The following is a 19,795-nucleotide window of genomic DNA, read 5'->3' on the forward strand; positions in this document are numbered from 1 at the left end:
ACCGAGGGAATACAAGATTATAATTAATATTTTATTATTATTATTATTATTATTATTATTATTACACAAGATTACACACAGGTGGCTTGATCTTAACCGTTACGTCAAAATAAACGGTCAAGATTCACAAACACAAAAAAAAAAACACTGAATTCATGTGTTCACACACACACAATGAACACTCCAAAATATAAAAACCTAAATAAACACCTCAATTTCAATAGCAACAATAGCAGCAGCAGCTTCATATCATCATCCAAACCCTAGTTTCATACCCACATACAATCAACAAATTAGCACCAGTTTTCACAAGCTTTGATAATCGATCTGTCACATAACTTATTTCGAATCGTTCGCAAAGCGAAGTTACGAGATTTTTGATCTTGTTACTTCAACTTGTTGTTGTTGTTTGCGTTAATCGAATCCTTAATTTATGTATTTCCGGTTCAATTCTGTTAAGAATCGTTAATTTTTATCAGAATCTGCAAACGGAACGGTATCGTTTCGTATTTAATCTAATCTGTATATTTAAAGTACTGATTACTGTTCGATTCCTGATATCCTTTTCGAGATTTTGATTTTGGCGATATTCATTGCGTTTTTTTGTTACCAGAAGTTTTATAAGTTGTTAAATTATACATTCAGCCATTCAGGTTCACTTTTTGTGTGTATAACAGTATAAGTATATATAGATACATATACATATACATAGGTTTTCGTGAACTTGTTAATTTGATCGGTTGAGTTTGAATTTGAGATTTTGTGATTGAGAATGGCTGGAGGAAATAGGAAGGATGATTCAATTGCAATCAGCAGCACGAATGTGTTTGCTGCACTTGGAAGTTTGAAAAAGAAGAAGAAATTGGATAAAGAAAAGGGTGGTAGTTCGAGGAAGGGGATAGATAAGGAGAAGGAAGAGGAGAAGCAGGTTTTTTGGGCTCCAGCACCATTAACTGCCAAGTCATGGGCTGACGTGGATGATGAGGACGATGACGATTACTATGCGACTACAGCTCCGCCACCTTCTGTTTGGGGTGCTGCTGATGAGGAAGATAAGGCGAAAGGAAACGAGACTCCTGTTGAGGTAAGGAAACTCTAATGATACCTTTTTAGTTGCTCATTTATTTATTGTTATATTTCATTTGCATCTATTGTTTACTGTATGGTTTGTGGATTTTTTGTTGTATGATGTTTTGGTTGTTATTATAATTTTCACCGATAGTTTTGTGTGTTAGGTTGGATTCTAGTAATCTTTCATTACAGTCTGGTCATCTCTGATAAATATGAGCCAAACAGTTTTGGTTGGCTTGGCCAAACAGCTGTGTCCGTTTTTATGTAAGATAGGGATATATACATAAGTAATGACTGTTTAGTTCTGCCTTAGACATAATCAGCGTTGGAACTTGAACCCGACTACAACACTACAGGGGCGTAAACAAAAAGAAACCTTACTTTTTAGTAATTTTTTCTTTCGGTGTAAAAAAATTCTTTTTTTTTTTAAAGCCAGACGGAGTGAGCACCCCTTCCGGCATAGCCTAAGTACTGCCCCTGGCCATAATGGTTTCACAGTCTTCATTGGTCTAAGTTATTAAACTTTTGCATGGTAGTCTACCTCATTTTCATTGAAATTCGATTCATAAATGTTTGTTATACGTGCATGTCATTGGTAGGTTAAAAGTTCTTAGTAGGCATGTCGCTAAATATACCAACTAGTTTTGTTGCTGACACAGTAGCTATACAATTGCATATATTTATACGTTACGTCAGGGTTTGCATGAGTTTACATTGTTTCTATTGGAAAGTATTATATGCATTAATGGTTAAGTACGTCATAAATAAGCTAAACAGTTTTTATTTGGGTTTGATGTTATTTCTTAAAATCTGTCTAATTAAATGAAGAATTGCTAGTTTTTATTTGTTTCTTAAGACAATGTTTGGGCTAGGTCGTCTCATGATTTTTATTTTAAAATGGGTTTTATAGCACATTAGCATGACAATTGTTCATTAATGGATTTGGTGGATTTTTTATGCTGTATGGTCTGATTTTGATGGATGTTACTACGAAGATCAGTTATTCTGCTTTGTTCGTTATTAAGTATCTTTTAAAAAGTCATCATGAATGATATCTTCTTTAATTTTGTGTTTTTGTCTCACTGCATCCATGTTTACATATGTTTGTTTGTTGCGTATATGGTACAATTGTCATCTATCTGTTACATGCCATAGTAAGTATTATCCATATTATCTGAAGTGTGGTGCTTGCTTGACCTACCTTGTTTCTCTGCTGTTTTAATTGGTAGTTAAATTTAAGATTGGGAATAAGGATTTGATCTATGAATCTATATTGTTAGAAATTTGACTTATATACTTCAATGTAAATATGAGTGTGTATTTGTTCTGTCGATAATTTCTTTGTGCTTTACGCGAGAAAGGTATATTTCCAGTGTTGGTGACTCATTGGCATAGTTGGAAATATAATTACTTATTGCCTTATGTAAATAACATCACGAGGTATGTTCTAAAACCGATGTTAGTATTATATTTTTTAGGCATTAATTAAACTGCTAGAATAGATGATATGTTTATTATAGATATATGAAAACTTATTTTGATTGCTGTTCACGTTTATTTAATTGCAATAGGGGACATTAAGTTATACCTGAAACTAAGATAGGAAAACAAGAATTGGTTTAAGAAACTTATTTTGTTGACGTTATTTTGGATGTTGCTCATAATCAAGTATTAACCTGATAGTGATTGTAGTTTAGTATTATGTAACTGATGATCAAGTGTTAAAGCCTACTGTCTTTCGTACATATGACGATTTACAATTATTGTCTTAAATGATAAAAAAAATCATGTATGGATTTCTATATTAAATGCAACACATCTTCCCCAAATAAGTGAGCCCGTGTCCGTCCACCTAATGTGTTCTCAAAATTCATATTTTTTCTTTTTACATAGTCTCGACATTATGTTAGATAGGAGTTATTAATATATTACGGCATTTGGATAGTACTATATTGAATGCCTTCCTTTAGTCTGTGCAAATATTGAAGTTGCACTTTAGGTAAGATGGAAATGTGACATGACAACTGATTTGATTGTATTGCTTGATTACCTAACCTGAGGTTGAATTATGTATGAGTGGTTTGTTTTGATATATAAAATGAGTTTATTTTAATAAATTTTTGTATTACTACTTTGCTACAGTATATTTTACTGTCCAATTTGTTCGATGAGAGCTTGGGATATCGTAACAATCATATGAATTACGACCACCTTGCTTGTCTTATATAAGTACTCTTACAATTCCGCTGAAAGTTGTTTAGTTGATTTATAACTTAAATGCTTCATATACAAGATATAAAATAAATATAATTATAAAGGTACATAAAATTACGTTATTATTAAATTGCCTTTTAACATAATGAAGACACATGCTCACGTTTATCATGTTTTTGCATTTAATAAATGCCTTAATGGTTAAAAGCAGAAACAGCTAAAACGAAAATGGACCTAGCAGTGCGCTCAGAGTACACTCAAGTGTTTATGACTTCTAATTGAATAAATATTCTTTGTATGTTTTTTTTAAGTAAAATAAATATATATCCTAAAGACATTGTCACTTGGACCTTCTTGGATTTGTTGTTTTGCCATCTATGGCACATAGATACCCGTTATTCATCTCTTAATAATAGAACATGTAACTATAGATCGTTGTTACTATTACTTTGCCTTAAAGGGGTATAATTTGATTGATTGATAAAGCTGTCTCAGTGTAACATGTCGACTCATTCATGCATGGGTTGTAGAGGAATGTTTTCTGCAGTGTATGATGTTCATCTTCCAAAATATTATCTGCTTAATCTTTTAAATTTGCAGGAGAGTGAAAGTGAAGAAGATGAAGTTGATGATGAGAATGATGAGGAAGAAGATCATGAAGCAGAAAAGGAGGAGTTGGTTGCTTCTGAGAAGCCTGCTGCTGAAGTTTTGGGTCCAAAGGATACTATGACTACTGACAGGCAGCTTTCAAAGAAGGAACTGAAGAAAAAGGAGCTTGCTGAACTTGAAGCAGTGCTTGCTGAATTGGGTATGGGCGACATCAATAACCAACAAGACACCTCTGGTAAGCTAGCTAGTAATACTCTTCCCATACAAATCTCAACAACTAATCATATGTTAACATACATATTATCATGCACACTTGAGCAGGTGAAGTTTGACCCTATTGCTTATGTAGATATGGTTATGGGTCAATATGAGTTAATGAAACGGGTAAATATGGTAAAATAGCTGAAAAAACAATAGGTTATAATTATTGCTATTATTGAATTCATTATACTTGATTAAAATCTTAATCTATTTTTACAAACCAATTTCATGTGTAATTCTTGAAAGCAAAAAAAGACTGAAATTACTATACTAGCGAGGTGCTAGAACTTACAATAATCACATATCTGAAGTTTCAATGATCTCAGACAAAAAAGTGTTTTCAACCCAACCCGACCTAGCCCATGCCATATTGTATCCAAAATTAGCCCTTTTGACCCGTTACCCAAATCATTCGACCTAAAATTTTTGCCATATCTGGTCAACTATTCGTGTGAAATTGTATCATTTGCTTATTTTTTGTAAAGCATTAGATCATCTGCTTAATTAGGGTGCGTTTGTTTGCCTCTTAGTGGAATGGTTCAGTGCTGAATGCTGAACCATTCAGCATTCAGTGCGTTTGTTTCTGACATCTGAATGACATATGATGCTGAATGGTTCAGAATTCAGTGCTGAACCATTCAGAGATGAAACACTCTCTTAACCATTAAGAGCCTAATTTTTTTTTTAATTTTTTTCTCAAATCCTATCCTGAACACTTAACTAACAAGTATATTGAATTTTTTATTCATGTTATACTTTGATAAGGTAATTTTACTCAGTTTATATCGTTCATTCTAAATGATTATCAAACAGCTTATTTTCATTCAGAACAAACTTTATTCAGAGCCTTTGAATCATTCAGATTCTGAACCATTCAGCGCTAAATCATTCAGTTTTATCAAACGCAACCTTAGTTTAACTTCTTATGATCAAGGTTTCTGTCTTCAACATTAAGCTTAGCAGTTGGCTGCTTAAGATTACCTACAGAACTTTAGCTTAAAGATAGTCTCCATAACAAACAATAATGGTCATACTAATAGGAGCCAGTGAACCTCAAAAGGGTTTTCTGTCTTGTGATAACACGTTTGAAACACCTTTTTTGCAACAAATTTTAACATTTTCATGAAATGCAAAAATTAAAGGGTGCCATGTACCTTTATCTCTTTCTTGGATCTGACATTGTACATAATGAGTTGTTATTGGTTACACCTTTTATCAACTCAGTTTTTTTGGGAAGTTCATATTGTGGAAATGCAATGCAAAAGTGTGTATCTAACATGTCCATAATCACACCTTTTTTGATTTTGCAAAAACGGTTATTTGAACATAAAAGTAACATTAGTTCATCACTTTTCATTTGAATTTATGCATTTCTGTGATTACCTGGTTATACATATTTGCATACCAGGTGCTGCAGCCGATAAGGTTGAGAATCAAATTGGAGATCAGGAAAAGAAAGAGAAAAATGTGGCTGCAGGTGGTGAGGGCAAAGCTGCCAAAAAGAAGAAGAAGGACAAATCTTCCAAGGAAACCAAAGAACAAGATGTCTCCAATGAACCCGACACCGGGAATCCATCCGAACCTGCTGCTGAGTCAGCAGAGATGGTGGGTGAAGACTTATCTGGAATCGATGTGAAAGAGAAGTTAAAGAAAATGGCTTCCATGAAGAAGAAGAAATCCAGCAAGGAAATGGATGCTGCCGCCAGAGCTGCCGCTAGTGAGGCGGCTGCAAGGACTGCAAGACTTGCTGCTGCTAAGAAGAAGGAGAAGAACCACTACAACCAGCAGCCTGTGCGGTAAGATGTTTTACAACAGAGATTAAATTATGCTCTGGAATGGACAATAAACCTCCGTATTTTGTTACATTTTGAGATGACATTTTTACAGTGTTACTAGAAAAGTTAAACTTTTAAGCTTTTTACTGGACACCATTTGGGGGTTTTACATTATCACCGCCCATTGTGCCTTTTGGTAGAAAGTAGAGAGAACACCCATATGGATGATGATAATCTTGACTTTTTTAGTTTTCGTTTTGGAATCCTATGGATGATGATGATACTTAATGATTCTGGATACTTTTATTTATTTATTTATATTATATGGATATGGATATGGATATGGATGGGGAGTTTGTAATGGTGTGTTCGTATAAGTTTTATCGTTTTGAGGAAAATCTGTTCAAATTGAACCGTTTATGGGTTATAACGATCGTGTTATGCAAACTGGGTTTCTTGGTTCGTTGGTGAATGTATAGGTGGAATGGACTGGTCATGCTGATCAGGATAGGTTTATGTTACTTGGAACGTGAATTTTTTGCTCTAGTTCATAGAAATGACTTAAAACATCCCTCCCTTTTTTTTCTCTGCGGAGTAATATAATTTTTTTTTTTCAAAAAGAATCTAATCTAATATTTGGTATAAACGTAATTTGTAGAGTTATATTTTAATAATTTGTGTCGATGATTTTGGTGATTTAAAGTCTCGTTCTTGTATATTCTTTCCTGTTTAAATGTGTGAAAAGACCTGATGCCAAGCCCCCAAAAAAAAAAAAAAATTGGTCATTACAATTGATGTCCATGAAGATTTAATGTCAATGGTAGTAGGTTCCTGGTGTTAGAGAGGGACAGGGGGTATTGAAATGGGTTGAAATTGCATATCATTTTAAAATTTTACAAACTAAAAAGTGTTGGTTCAGTTTCAACAAACTCTCTTTTTACTTTCTCCTCATGCAAACTTTCTTTCTCAACTACCATTGTTGTTGATACTTGTTCCAAAATATATTTGTAGTTCAACATCTTGGCATGTTAATCCATTAGCCCCTAATATTTTGCACAAATATGCATACAAAATGCCATTTTTATTACGACAAAATTCTTCTTCTCCTACTCTTCAACTTCCAATGGCCCTGCCATCATCATGGGTCCAAGAATGCCATTTCCCCGCCCTCAACATCCCCATCTCGATAGACCGATCATTCCCAATTTTTCCAGAAGGACCGATCAAGGCTCAAGACGGGGATACGTTGTATCTCTCAAACCTGGATGACATAATTGGAGCTCGGGTTTTCACCCCCACCGTTTACTTCTATAATGCAACTTGTAGTTCATTTGATGATGTTGTGGGCATCCTACGAGATGCCCTTGCGAAGGTACTGGTCCCTTACTACCCGTTCTCCGGTAGATTAAGGGCGACCGAAAATGGAAAGCTCGAAGTGTTTTTTGGGCCTAACCAAGGTGCACTAATGGTTCAAGCCCACACTGAATTATCATTAGAACATTTGGGTGATCTTAATGTTCCTAACCCGGCTTGGTCCAATTTGGTTTATAAGTTTCCCGATGAAGGTGACTATAAGGTCATTGACATGCCCTTATTAATAGCCCAAGTTACGAGGTTTAGTTGCGGTGGGTTTAGTCTCGGGCTAAGAATTTGTCATTGTATTTGTGATGGTCTTGGGGCTATGCAATTTCTTGGTGCTTGGGCCTCTACTGCAAAAATGGGCTCATTAATGGTTGATCCAAACCCGTGTTGGGATCGTGAGATTTTTGCGCCTCGTAATCCTCCGATTGTTAAGTATCCTCATGTCGAGTTTATGAAGATCGACGATGGCTCTAACTTGACAATTAGTTTATGGGAAGTGAAACCACTTCAAAAATGTTATTGGCTTAGCCGAGAATTTCAAGCCCATTTAAAGAGCGTGGCACGACCCGCAGATAGTTTGGGTTGCACCACTTTTGATGCGATGGCCGCTCATGTTTGGAGGTCATGGGTCAAAGCACTAGACGTGAAGCCACTTGACTTCGGGTTACGATTAACTTTTTCAGTCAACGCTAGAACCAAGCTCAAAAACCCACCTCTAAAAGAGGGCTTTTACGGAAATGTGGTATGCATAGCGTGTGCCACTAGCACCGTGTCCGACCTTGTAAACGGGTCACTTCAAGATGTGACTCGTTTGGTTCGTGAGGCGCGATTAGGGGTTTCAGAAGAGTATTTAAGATCAACAATAGATTACGTTGCAACGGATAGACCAAATAAGCTTGAATTCGGGGGTAAGTTAACGATCACACAATGGACCCGGTTTTCAATGTACGAGTCTTCAGACTTTGGATGGGGTCAGGCCATTTACGTGGGCCCAATCGACTTGACTCCGACACCTCAAGTCTGTGTTCTCCTCCCAGAAGGGGTGGCTAATTCTAATGGTGCCATGGTGGTTTGCATTTGCTTGCCGGAGGTTGCTGCCAATAGATTCAAAGAATTATTGTTCTTGATGGATACATAGTATTTTTAGCATTTTATTGAAACATTTTGTATTTAAGAAGATATATAACTCCAGATTTATCTAATATATTCATATTCATATTAGCATTTACACTTAACAGTACTACGGAGTATTAACAACTAAAGTATTTATCTCCCGATGCAATCACAACAATACTCCAATTTATCTATATTTTGTAAATTGTAGGCTTTTGCGCATAAGTGTATGAAACACACGTTGTTAGTTTATCAAAGAGTAGTCTCACCTAAAAAAACTCTTTTGGCCCAAAAAAAAAAAGTTACGTGTCAATACAATACAACAAGTGCAAACGATGAATCCTCCATCCTCCATGTCTTATAAAATTACATTTTTATTTAGAAACAGACAAGAAGTTAACCGGGTGGATTCAAAATTCAAAACCTAAAAAATGATGAAAGTAACATATGTCAACAAAATTATGTGACACTGGGGTAGATCTTTTCTTTCTTAACACTGATTAAGTTAACTTAAATATTTGTTTATTAATAAAATGATTGAATAAAAGCCATAAGAAAAATCAAGAATGAACTAGAAGTTTGACTCATTCTAAGCAGTCAGCTACAAGAAATCCAAGTTTGCAGTGGGCCCCATACTTAATGTCATTAAAGAGTCCAAAACGTGAATTCGTGTCAGCCTGTTAGTGCAGATGAGAACACCATGGCCCATACCCTTTTTCATTTTGATATTTTATTGTTTAGATTTATTTTATAAAATATAAATATAAATAAAGGGATTGTAATAGGTTTTAGTTGAACGTTCTAAAAATTTATGAGTTTAAGTAATGTATCGAAACAATTTATAGTTTATATATAATGATGAAATATAGTAAAGATGTGTATTGATGATATAGGTGTGGGAGCGATCCTGGTCAGGGAAGGCTAAGACGGCGCCTCGCAATAATCAAGTGATTCCAATTTTCAAGGTTATAATTTATTCGATTAAGTTATCGGTTATAATTATTTTTTTCAGTATTCATTCACGCACATAACTTGAAAATGTAAAAGCTAATACATATAGAAAATGTAAATACAATTTTTTAATTGAATGACTACGGAGTATGTTATAATTTCAGAGAGTTTGCTAAATATATTTATACCTGGGTTATTTACAAATATTATTTATACAAAAAACGATCAAACATTACCCGTCAAACTCCTCTAAACTACATGTTTATATATATATATATATATATATATATATATATATATATATATATATATATATATATATATATAATGTTATTTATGAAAAATGTTATCAGTAATTTGGGAGATGATATCTCCAACATTAGTTATACTTGTTCCATAATCATTACATGCATTTTTCCTAAATATCTCTTAATAAATTACAATAAAAAGTTTTAAATAATTTGTGTAAGTCTTTCATTAAGGGCGTTTTAAACAATTTGAGTGGAACAAGTAGTACTGATAGTGAAAATATCAATTCCGGTAATTTTTAGTCGTCATATTTTAAAATTTTATAATATTACATGCTTTTTTTTAGACGTAGACTCAGTGGCGGAGCTTGAACGTTACAGTTAGAGAGGCGAAATTGTGTCTAATGTGTGATACGATTTTTTGCAAGAAAAAACGCTAACTTTGATGGCAAAGTTGCATATTTTATACACATTTTAGGTGACAATATCGATCATGATTGTACATCATCTAAGTTAACTTCTTAAACTTTAGTTTAAAATTGATTTCAAGGTAAAAATGTCCAAGAGATATGAAAGAATCAAGTAGATTGTTGATGAAAATAAAATATGCGCGCCTTCACCATTTTCGTCATATCTTCTTCATACGGACTCCGATTTAGTTGATTCAAAAGCTCAAACGTTCGTAACTCAAAGGACTACAAGATACCATTATTTACCGAAACTTTTGGAGGGGCGAGGGCCCCCTCCTGCCCTAATAAAGCTCCGCCCCTGCGTAGACTTTACAATTATTGTTGATTGTTACTCGGTATAAGAATATTATACATAATAATTAATATATATTTATAGAATTTGAAATAATAAATACTTTAATTATACAATTTTGTTCACATATTAACCAAAATTACATTTATTTACTAAATCTAAATTTTAAATTCTAAATTACATGTGAAAAAGTGAGGGTAAAAAATGAATGGCATGATTGTAAATAGTTTTGAAAGGCATGTGCAATGAAGGATGAAGAAAAAGAAAGGAAGTCACTGGAGGCACAGAATCCCTACCACCAAAATACCGCTGGCCATCTCTTTCTAACACAATAACACACCATTTTCATTTAATTTTTATTTTTAATATATTCCCAAAGACAAAAAATCAACATTTGTGAGAAAACAAAATTTAAATTCCTCCACAAATCAACCATCGAAAACCCTTACATTTTACATTACAATTTCTATATTTTTGTTCAATCCAATTAGGATATGCAGATCAAACAACTATCAGTGACGGCCTCATTTTGCCACTAATTTATCATCGATCCTTCTTCTTTAAGCTCAACGATAGGTGCGTTTACATTTTTCAACCATTTCTACATTATTATTTTTTTTTCAATTTTTATTTTTCTAGAAACTTCGTATTTGTAACAAATTTGGGGGAAAATGAAGTGGCCTGTATATCATTGGATTCTTCTTTCTGAGTTATTTTGCATTTATTTATTTATTTTTGGTTTTGGAAAATCTCAGATCTATTGGTAAGAACATGTCCTCTGCACTATTTTGTATCTATCTTCTATTTATATTTTTATCAGGCTATATATGTACAATATTATATATTTTTTTGTATATGACTATATATGGATGTATATTGCTATTAGAATTGAAATTGATATGTATATACACACATACATGTATGTTGATTTGTATAATTTTGCATATATATATATATATATATATATATATATATATATATATATATATATATATATATATATATATATATATATATATATATATATATATATATATATATATATATTATTTTTTTTCTTTTCTTGTTATGATTGTTTGGAAGATAATATTTGAAAGGTGATTTACATGTTATGTTAATGGTAGTCTACTCGAGCTAAACATGATTCTTGTTTGATTGTAACTACTTTTGGATTTAACATGTTAATAAAAAGAGCCCTAGCCATTTCATAAGATACTGTGTCTTTTAATAACGCCTGCGTTGGTAATTCGATAATAAATCATAACTAAAACTATGCATTACTAGAACTACTTGTAGCTCACCTCGTCGGGCCATTCTAACTAGTAATTAGATGTTTGCAAGAGCATGCATAGATTATAAGAAGTAATTCGTTGTTTACCGAATAATTTTGTTTGTCGTGCAGGGTATAGTTTGTTCATTTATCAGCTTCGGTGAGCCTGTTTAGGGCCATTTAACTTTGGATTCTGACATTTGGAATTTATCAGTCATGGTTGCTACGGCTGCCACTGCTTCGCTGTTTCCGATTTCTTCCCCGCAATCTGACTCTGGTGCCAAGAATGCTGGTAATTACGGAAATGGGCCGGGTAGCGTTGATGTGCGTGGAATCAAGACAAAAAAATCTGCATCTTCTGGTTTACAAGTTAAGACTAATGCACAAGCTCCGACGAAGGTTAATGGTACTCGAGTAGGTGTCATGGATGGTCTCAAAACTGATGATAATTCGTCGAATGCCCCGAGGACTTTTATCAACCAATTGCCTGATTGGAGTATGCTTCTTGCTGCTATCACTACTATTTTCTTGGCAGCTGAAAAGCAATGGATGATGCTCGATTGGAAGACTAAGCGTCCGGATATGCTTGTAGATCTGGATCCGTTTGGTTTCGGGAGAATTGTTGAGGATGGATTTGTGTTTCGTCAAAACTTTTCTATAAGATCGTATGAAATAGGGGCTGATCGAACTGCATCGGTTGAGACGTTAATGAATCATTTGCAGGTATGGGCTAGTTTTGTAATCATAAGCTTAAAGGAAATGTATTTGCACTGTTACTAAAACAAAATGTTTATTGGTTTTGTAGGAAACGGCTCTTAATCATGTTAAAAATGCTGGACTTTTGGGTGACGGATTTGGTTCAACGCCCGAGATGTGTAAGAAGAATCTATTTTGGGTGGTCACAAAGATGCAAGTGCTGGTGGAACGTTATCCGACTTGGTAAGCCATTCATATATATGTGATATTTGTTGCATGAAAAGTGTTAACATTATAACAATTAGAATATAATTTGTTATTCTGATTTACTTATTTTCTCACAAATAAATTTATTTCAGGGGTGATGTGGTCCAAGTAGATACTTGGGTAGCTGCTTCTGGGAAAAACGGTATGCGTCGTGATTGGCTGATTCGTGATTGCAAAACAGGCGAGATATTAACAAGGGCATCAAGGTTGAAACTTTTTATTAGAAAACTATCTATTTTACTGTTTGGTTATAATTATTTTAGCTCTCGAGTTACTCATGAAATATTATAAAATTCGGCTCTCGGTCCATAACAGGACGTGACTGAGTTTTTCAAGCATTTCTTTTCCATCTGTCATACTGTACAAGTCATTATGTATCTATACTTTTACAAAGTATAAATGTCGAGTTTGTAATCGGTTTACGTCCATTTTGGGACCGAACCCATTTAGATTGGCGTTTTAACAAAAACTCGTGAATGTTATGCTATGTTGAATTGTTGATTATTGAACCCACAGTTAACTATCTAAGAGTGAGGTTGTTTGTTTGTTTATACATTGCAGTAACTGGGTCATGATGAATAAGGTTACAAGAAGGTTATCGAAAATTCCTGATGAAGTTCGAGCTGAAATTGAACAATACTTTGTCGACACTCCTCCTGTTGTCGATGACGACAACATAAAATTGCCAAAACTTGATGTCAACACTGCTGATCATGTTCGCAGTGGCTTAACTGTAAGTTTCATCTTTCCATAAAGGTCAAGTCTTTTTATGAATGATAGAAATCATATCTCTAGGTGTAATAATGAACTTTTGAATGGTTTGTTTTTTTTTTAGCCAAAGTGGAGTGATTTGGATGTCAACCAGCATGTTAACAATGTGAAGTACGTTGGCTGGGTCCTTGAGGTAAATCTTAATCTATTTTAGAATAAGTCAGGTGGTTGACCCTGAACTGAGTCGACTCATTATGAATAAATTCATGCTATAAAGTTTCATTAGACTGCTAAATGTGCACGTTTAGCAGATGCAAGCTGTGCTGGGTTGACCTGGAACATCTTTATACTTAAGATTAAAACGCTTACAACTAATTAGTGTCTCAAATATGAATAAAGAATTATGATACACTTCATTGACAATCATCCATTCTTAAATGGTGGTTGAAATTGCAACTTTAATAATTTTATTTAAATTTTTATCCGATTATTATCGCAGAGTGCTCCACAACATGTGGTGGAAAACTATGAGCTTGCAAGCTTCACACTCGAGTATCGTCGTGAGTGTATGAAGGACAGTGTGTTGCAGTCACTCACTTCCTTATTGGGTGAAGTTAATGGAGCCACTGCTGACCCGAACCATGTTGACTGTCAGCATCTGCTTCGACTAGAAGACAGTGGTGGTGAGATTGTGAAAGGAAGAACCAAATGGAGGCCCAAATATGCGAACAGGTTCAGGAGCATCGATCACTTACCAACTCAAAGTGGCTAATGGGCTCGTTTTATAGGGTAAATGGCATTATGTTCATTTTGCTACTTGTGCTTCTTGCAAACTAGTATTTGCAATGTTTTGACCTCTCATCATCATCTATATATATATTTCATTCTACATTGTTTGTATGTTCTTTTTTTTTAGTCCCATTTTAGTTTAAGAATGGAGAGAAGTGTAAACCTATTGTAAGTAAAGCACTGTCTGCACACACTCTCTTCTCTATGTTACCCCCCTTTTACGGATTTACTAATGTCGATGTTGCTATTCTTTATTATTTATAACCAAATATCGTTTTGTTGCGGGTTTATGTTGGATTGATGATTCCATTTGTTCAGGAAGCACAAGTGGTTTTCTAGTTTTCGTTGATTGAATTGGTTCGGCGATTACTTGTTTGTTGCATTTTTACTTCTGATATTGTTGCATATCAGTGATTGACTTGTTTGTTTTCGCTCGAATCAAAATGTACTCATTTTCTAGGTTAGGGATTTCATTACTAATGGATTGCATGATAATAAAATTAACTTCTATTCGAGGTTTAAAAAGATGGAAAAAGGTGCAAACCTACTTGTGTCTTAACTGCAACTACGAAAAGTCAAATTAATGTCATCCATATATTATTAGGCTTTTAAGTTATGTTGATGGGTTAACTAACACCGGCAAAATATTAATTTCTATTCAATAGCCAATGAAAAAATGTGTACTACAATAATGATAGTTAACTGTGCATTTAATATATCATGTTTAATTTCTATCCAATAGCCAATGAAAAAAATGTGTACTACAATAATGATAGTTAACTGTGCATTTAATATATTATGTATTATTGTAAGTAACTGTATCCTAAATTAATAAGAGATTTTGGTTTCAACATATAGTTTAATACTCGATAAATTATTATCTCTATAAAATTAATAATTTTTCCGGTCATAACTTGGACTAGTACAAAATTAGACGCCAATCGATAAAATAATATAATAATTTTTTTTAAATTTCAATGTAAATATATTGGTCCCAGCAAAACTATAAATTAATAATTACTAAAATTTTCTAAAGTCTCTAGGAAAAAATAATCTATAGTCGCTTGTTTTTTTTTTTTTTTTTTTTTTTTTTTTTTGAACTTCAAATCTATATTGAGTTCATCCTTAAATCTCCTCATTGCAATTAAGAGTCGAGGCATTGTATTCTCGTATTGCAACAAAAAGTTGTGAATAGTTGTTGCCGCTTGCAATGCTTCTTTCCGAGTGATCTGTTCCGAAGGTCCTCGATGCATTAATTTGAGAGTTGCTCAAAAATATAAGCTAATTTTTTAAATTAATAATTTATTATTTTATCGATATAATAATATCTCGCTAAAATAATAAAGATATTTCGGTCCCAACAATACTAATTTATAATGTACTTGTATAGTTGTATCTGTCAATTTAATTCTATTTTTTGCAAAAAAAAAAAAAAAAAAAAAAAAAAAAAAAAAAAAAAAAAAAAAAGAGGTTTAGGTTTCAAATACCACAAATTGTTTGTTTAACCAATTATTTTATGGACAATAATAACAATAGCTGATTAGGTAATGGTTAAACATTAATTGAAAAATATTAATTTTTCATATTATAACATACATTCTATACTTAAAATCAGGAAACAATTTATCGTGAAAATATTAAGTTTATATTGAAAACTAGTTCAAGGACTCGTGAACTCGGGTTAGTTAAAAAAATTATTTAAATATACGTACATAGCTACCATTGTTGTTAGAAAGATACGGAGTATGTGATTTATATCAATAGAAACTAATGATTTAAACCGAATTTTAATTTAATTTTAAAGATATATTGAGAATAAAACAAATAAAGAGGATCATTGATAAAATGTTGAATATAATTCTACTTTTAATTTAATAAATTTTTTATAGATGTGATGGATTTATTACATATGACTTTATTTAAATTTATTATTATATCTAATATAATATAATTTTAATATATATGAACATAGATATAGATACTTGTTTGTTGTGAAAGATAAATTCTTTTATAGAAGATAAATATCATATTTCTAAGGAATAAAATTATACTTGACAGAATCTTTGATAGATAATTAAAACTCTAACAACTGAAATGTCAAAAAACTTGTGTAAAATTACAAACATGTATCTTATGTTAAATATAGAATGAAAATGGTCGAATGAACAAAGTCTCTCACCTGTGAAAATATGAAAAAAGTTGTGATACATAATGACCAATAAAATGTATAATGGCAGATAGAATTTAAGGAACGATTTTAATTCTCAAGGTTTTTATTTACCGTATTTAATTATTCCAACGTTTTTTATTTTGTTTAAATTTTGTGAATTAGTTATAAAAAAATTTGTTGATTGTATTGCCTTATTTGAATTGAGGAGTAAAATAATTAAAGTCATTTAAATTAGGCAGATGTTATTTTTCTATTTTATAAAGTTTCCAATTAAAAATTATAGTAATTAATTAATATCTATTACATTATAAATCATGAAAAAAAATCCTATGTCACTCAATTAGTGAATCCTAATCTTAATTGCTGACATGTTAATCACTAGGCTAATTATCATTAACAATAATTAGATTAGCCTAGTGAATCCTAATTTCATATTGTGAAATGGAAGGATGGTACGACATTTTGTTTTTATTGGAACGACCATAGTCCCATCACTTTTAGTAATATAGTGGTAATTATGTAATTTTTATTCTATTCTGAATTTTGGTACTCGAAGATATCTTCGTTTGTATATTACTCCGTAACAGGTGTTTTTTTTATTTGACCGTCAAATTAGGCATCGACTACTCTCATTTGTCATCCACATAAGCGTTAGGAAAAAACTTTTCGCATCTATCGCGCAAAGCGTAACTGAAATGCTTTAAGTTAACTGATTGGCCTGCACAGAGTGAAGGATACTAGAGACACAACTTTGGAGAAAACTCCCCCAAGATTCAAACCAACGGTTCGGTGGTTGATTTTAGGATTATGTTGTCGTCGCTGTTTTAGTAGAAAGTTGTTAAAAAATAGGAAACTGTAGATACGTTAAGAAGATAACTGAGGTTTAAAGTGAATGTTAGGCGAGGACTAAAAGCGGATGAAAGAAAGTAGGGTAAATCGTAAATAATGGTAGGGTGTAAATGAAAAATGGGCGAGGACTAAACGCGGAACGATCCAATAACTTGAGGGTCTATTGATTTGATTAGCCTAGTGATTAGCCTAGTGAATCCTAATCTTAATTGCTGACATGATTCTATCGGAAAAAAACAAGCACGGGCAATTGATTTGATTTATCATTGTTATTACGAATTGGGTTAACGATTATGTCAATATCCCCATGCGAGCTATGGATGTAAATCTTGATTTCCTTCTCATAATTATAGAAATTTATTTTAGAACAAATATGCATCCTTATTTTTGGTTATATATAGAGAAAAAATATGTATTCATGATCAATTTTATTGTTTTGACGCAAAGACACCCTAAGTGTTTGTGATATTGCCTGAATGAAGTTTTTATAAATTTATTTGTTGTGTGTGGCATGACATTATCAAGTAAAGGTTCTTCTTTTGACTTTTGAGGTAAGAATTGTGATGTGATAATTTCTGTTTAAGTTTTATCTTGAATGTTTTCCTTCAGACACAAAACCAGATTTTATTTCTTAAATTTATCGAATTTCTTGCCGATTGAGTTTGGGCATAATAACAAAAAACATTTCAACTTAGTGGGGGATTCATGGTCTTTCATTATTAACTATGAATTTGATGATTTGATTGTTTCTATGCTCCCCTTTGTAAATTATTTGTTTGATATGTAGACAATACATGTAACACAATGAAGATATTTGTCTATGATCGAAAGAGGTTGGCTCTTTGCACAATTCAAGTGAAAGATTGCATGCAAATTACTAAAAAAAACCTCCCTTTTGACTCTTGAAAATATCATGGGTGGCAGATTTAGACCTCAACAAGATTTCAAATTCTCATATATAAAATCTTGAAGTTACCCTCACTTGATTCAAATTCTCATATATAAAATCTTGAAGTTACCATCACTTGATGAACAAATCTATGTTAACTTTTGTTTATTTCTTGTATGCTGTATTTTTGGTTATATTTTTTGGACCGGTTATTAGTTTCATTTTTCTTTACTTTTGGTTTATGGTATAAAACCTGATACATGTTTCATATATATAGTTTTCTTAGCTAAAAGCAACCTTATATGTATTAACATTATTCAAATATAATTCAGGTTTAGCATATTGTGCTTTTGAAAAGTCGTTCGGTTGTAATGGCATTAGAAAGAATTTCAAGAAACAGGAAAAGGTCATCAAGAACCCGCTACACAACAAATACGGATACACCTTCTTACACCAATGCTCAATCAGTTTTAAAGACGGTTAACCTACAAACCGTAACAAAAGTCAATCATATGAATTTCGTGGACCGGGGTCCACAACAATGCTGAACCAGATTTGCTCATGCAGAACGGTTAAAGAAGGATTATTCCGGTTCAAAATCTGAGAATTTTTGATATCGTAATCTTGAAGTGTAAGACCCTGTTTCAGTTTCAGTCATGTTCAGTGGAATGGGACGCCGTCCCAGAGGTGGGCCGCCGTCCACTAATAAAGGACTGGACGCCGTCCAGACATTTGGGACGACGTCCAAATGGTCTGACGGGCCAGCTGTGTAATTTTTAGATTTTAAAAGGGGCATGTTGGTTTTTTCACTTGGTGGCCGGTTTTAAGCCACAAATGGGCAAGGTTGAGCTCATTCAACCTTATCCTTACCACACAAACACTCTCATCTTCAGACCCTAGAGAGAGGAGGAGTTTTAGAGTGAGAAAGCTCCATTTAGAGAGGAAGGAGTCGGATTCTCGCCAAAGCTCGGGTTCTAAAGTTGTTCATCTTGTTCACGGCTATGTTGTGGTAGTATTGGTAAGTTCAAACTCCGAATTTCATTTGTTAGAATTGATATTCAAGTTAGGGTTTGAGCTTGATTAGTTGTGAAACCCTTTTAGATGATGAAGTGGGTTTATGGTGATTAGTTATTCTTGTCACTTGACGGGTTTTGGGTTGGTTGACGTTTTGGCCATGATTAGGCTTTGAAAATAGGTTTAATCACTAGGTTTAGTGATTATGGAAGTATTGGAACCCATTTCGGGGTGTTTGGTTGATTAATTTTGAAATGGGTCAAAATTAGAGTTTGTATGTCAATTTGGGCAAGATATATGTTTAACACTTGTGTTCGGGTTTAATTGGCATATTAGGACCATTGTCACTAGTGTTAGTGATTATTGGTTAGTTTCGGCGCGGTTTGTGCTTAGAAGTGCGATGGGTCGAAATTGCACTAAGTGTCGATTTGAGTTGGTTTGTAAATCCACGCTAAGTGTGTTGTGTGTATTGTGATAATGGAATATGTACTTTCCATTGGCGAGTTGCGAATTATTCGGTAGCACTCTTCAAGACGACAAGGTGAGTGTTAATATCCTATGTGCATATGTATGTGTAGGATGGGTGCGGGTCGGGTGAAGTGGTTCTCGGTTATAGAGCTCACTTCACATATAGGTGGATTTGATGGACTTGCGTATAGGTCCAATTGGCACGGTTGTGCGTTTTGGTTGACCACCTTTGGTGAGGTGCACACTTTGTGTGTACGTTATCACATGTGATTGTGATGTGGATTATATAACCCCAATGGCGAAGGG

The 19,795-nt window shown here is 33.3% G+C and overlaps 3 protein-coding genes across 3 annotated transcripts; all 3 read left to right on the top strand.

Moving 5' to 3' along the window:
• The first annotated feature begins 232 nt into the window (after positions 1–232).
• LOC139890527 (uncharacterized) lies at positions 233–6,291 on the top strand. Its single transcript, XM_071873405.1, has 3 exons — positions 233–1,084; positions 3,886–4,129; positions 5,564–6,291. The coding sequence occupies exons 1-3, from the start codon at positions 773–775 to the stop codon at positions 5,953–5,955; spliced, it is 948 nt and encodes a 315-aa protein (XP_071729506.1). The 5' UTR covers positions 233–772; the 3' UTR covers positions 5,956–6,291.
• A 762-nt stretch (positions 6,292–7,053) lies between these two features.
• LOC139890528 (omega-hydroxypalmitate O-feruloyl transferase) lies at positions 7,054–8,430 on the top strand. The gene has a single exon (XM_071873406.1). The coding sequence runs from the start codon at positions 7,054–7,056 to the stop codon at positions 8,428–8,430; it is 1,377 nt and encodes a 458-aa protein (XP_071729507.1).
• Positions 8,431–10,708: 2,278 nt separating this feature from the next.
• Positions 10,709–14,389, top strand: LOC139890529 (palmitoyl-acyl carrier protein thioesterase, chloroplastic-like). The gene is made up of 7 exons (XM_071873407.1): positions 10,709–10,942; positions 11,769–12,359; positions 12,442–12,575; positions 12,692–12,805; positions 13,161–13,332; positions 13,435–13,503; positions 13,810–14,389. The coding sequence occupies exons 2-7, from the start codon at positions 11,853–11,855 to the stop codon at positions 14,080–14,082; spliced, it is 1,269 nt and encodes a 422-aa protein (XP_071729508.1). The 5' UTR covers positions 10,709–10,942; positions 11,769–11,852; the 3' UTR covers positions 14,083–14,389.
• The last annotated feature ends 5,406 nt before the right edge of the window (positions 14,390–19,795 follow it).

This window comes from Rutidosis leptorrhynchoides, chromosome 2 (assembly GCF_046630445.1).
Source record: "Rutidosis leptorrhynchoides isolate AG116_Rl617_1_P2 chromosome 2, CSIRO_AGI_Rlap_v1, whole genome shotgun sequence".
NCBI classification, from domain to species: domain Eukaryota; kingdom Viridiplantae; phylum Streptophyta; class Magnoliopsida; order Asterales; family Asteraceae; genus Rutidosis; species Rutidosis leptorrhynchoides.

What these genes read in the sequence shown, in the direction of transcription:
- LOC139890527 (XM_071873405.1), top strand. Translation starts at nt 773, where the DNA reads ATGGCTGGAGGAAATAGGAAGGATGATTCAATTGCAATCAGCAGCACG. An exon ending in GAAACGAGACTCCTGTTGAG is followed by an intron (nt 1,085 to 3,885) that starts GTAAGGAAACTC and finishes TTAAATTTGCAG; the next exon opens with GAGAGTGAAAGTGAAGAAGA. An exon ending in TAACCAACAAGACACCTCTG is followed by an intron (nt 4,130 to 5,563) that starts GTAAGCTAGCTA and finishes TTTGCATACCAG; the next exon opens with GTGCTGCAGCCGATAAGGTT.
- LOC139890528 (XM_071873406.1), top strand. Translation starts at nt 7,054, where the DNA reads ATGGCCCTGCCATCATCATGGGTCCAAGAATGCCATTTCCCCGCCCTC.
- LOC139890529 (XM_071873407.1), top strand. Translation starts at nt 11,853, where the DNA reads ATGGTTGCTACGGCTGCCACTGCTTCGCTGTTTCCGATTTCTTCCCCG. An exon ending in CGTTAATGAATCATTTGCAG is followed by an intron (nt 12,360 to 12,441) that starts GTATGGGCTAGT and finishes TTGGTTTTGTAG; the next exon opens with GAAACGGCTCTTAATCATGT. An exon ending in ACGTTGGCTGGGTCCTTGAG is followed by an intron (nt 13,504 to 13,809) that starts GTAAATCTTAAT and finishes TTATTATCGCAG; the next exon opens with AGTGCTCCACAACATGTGGT.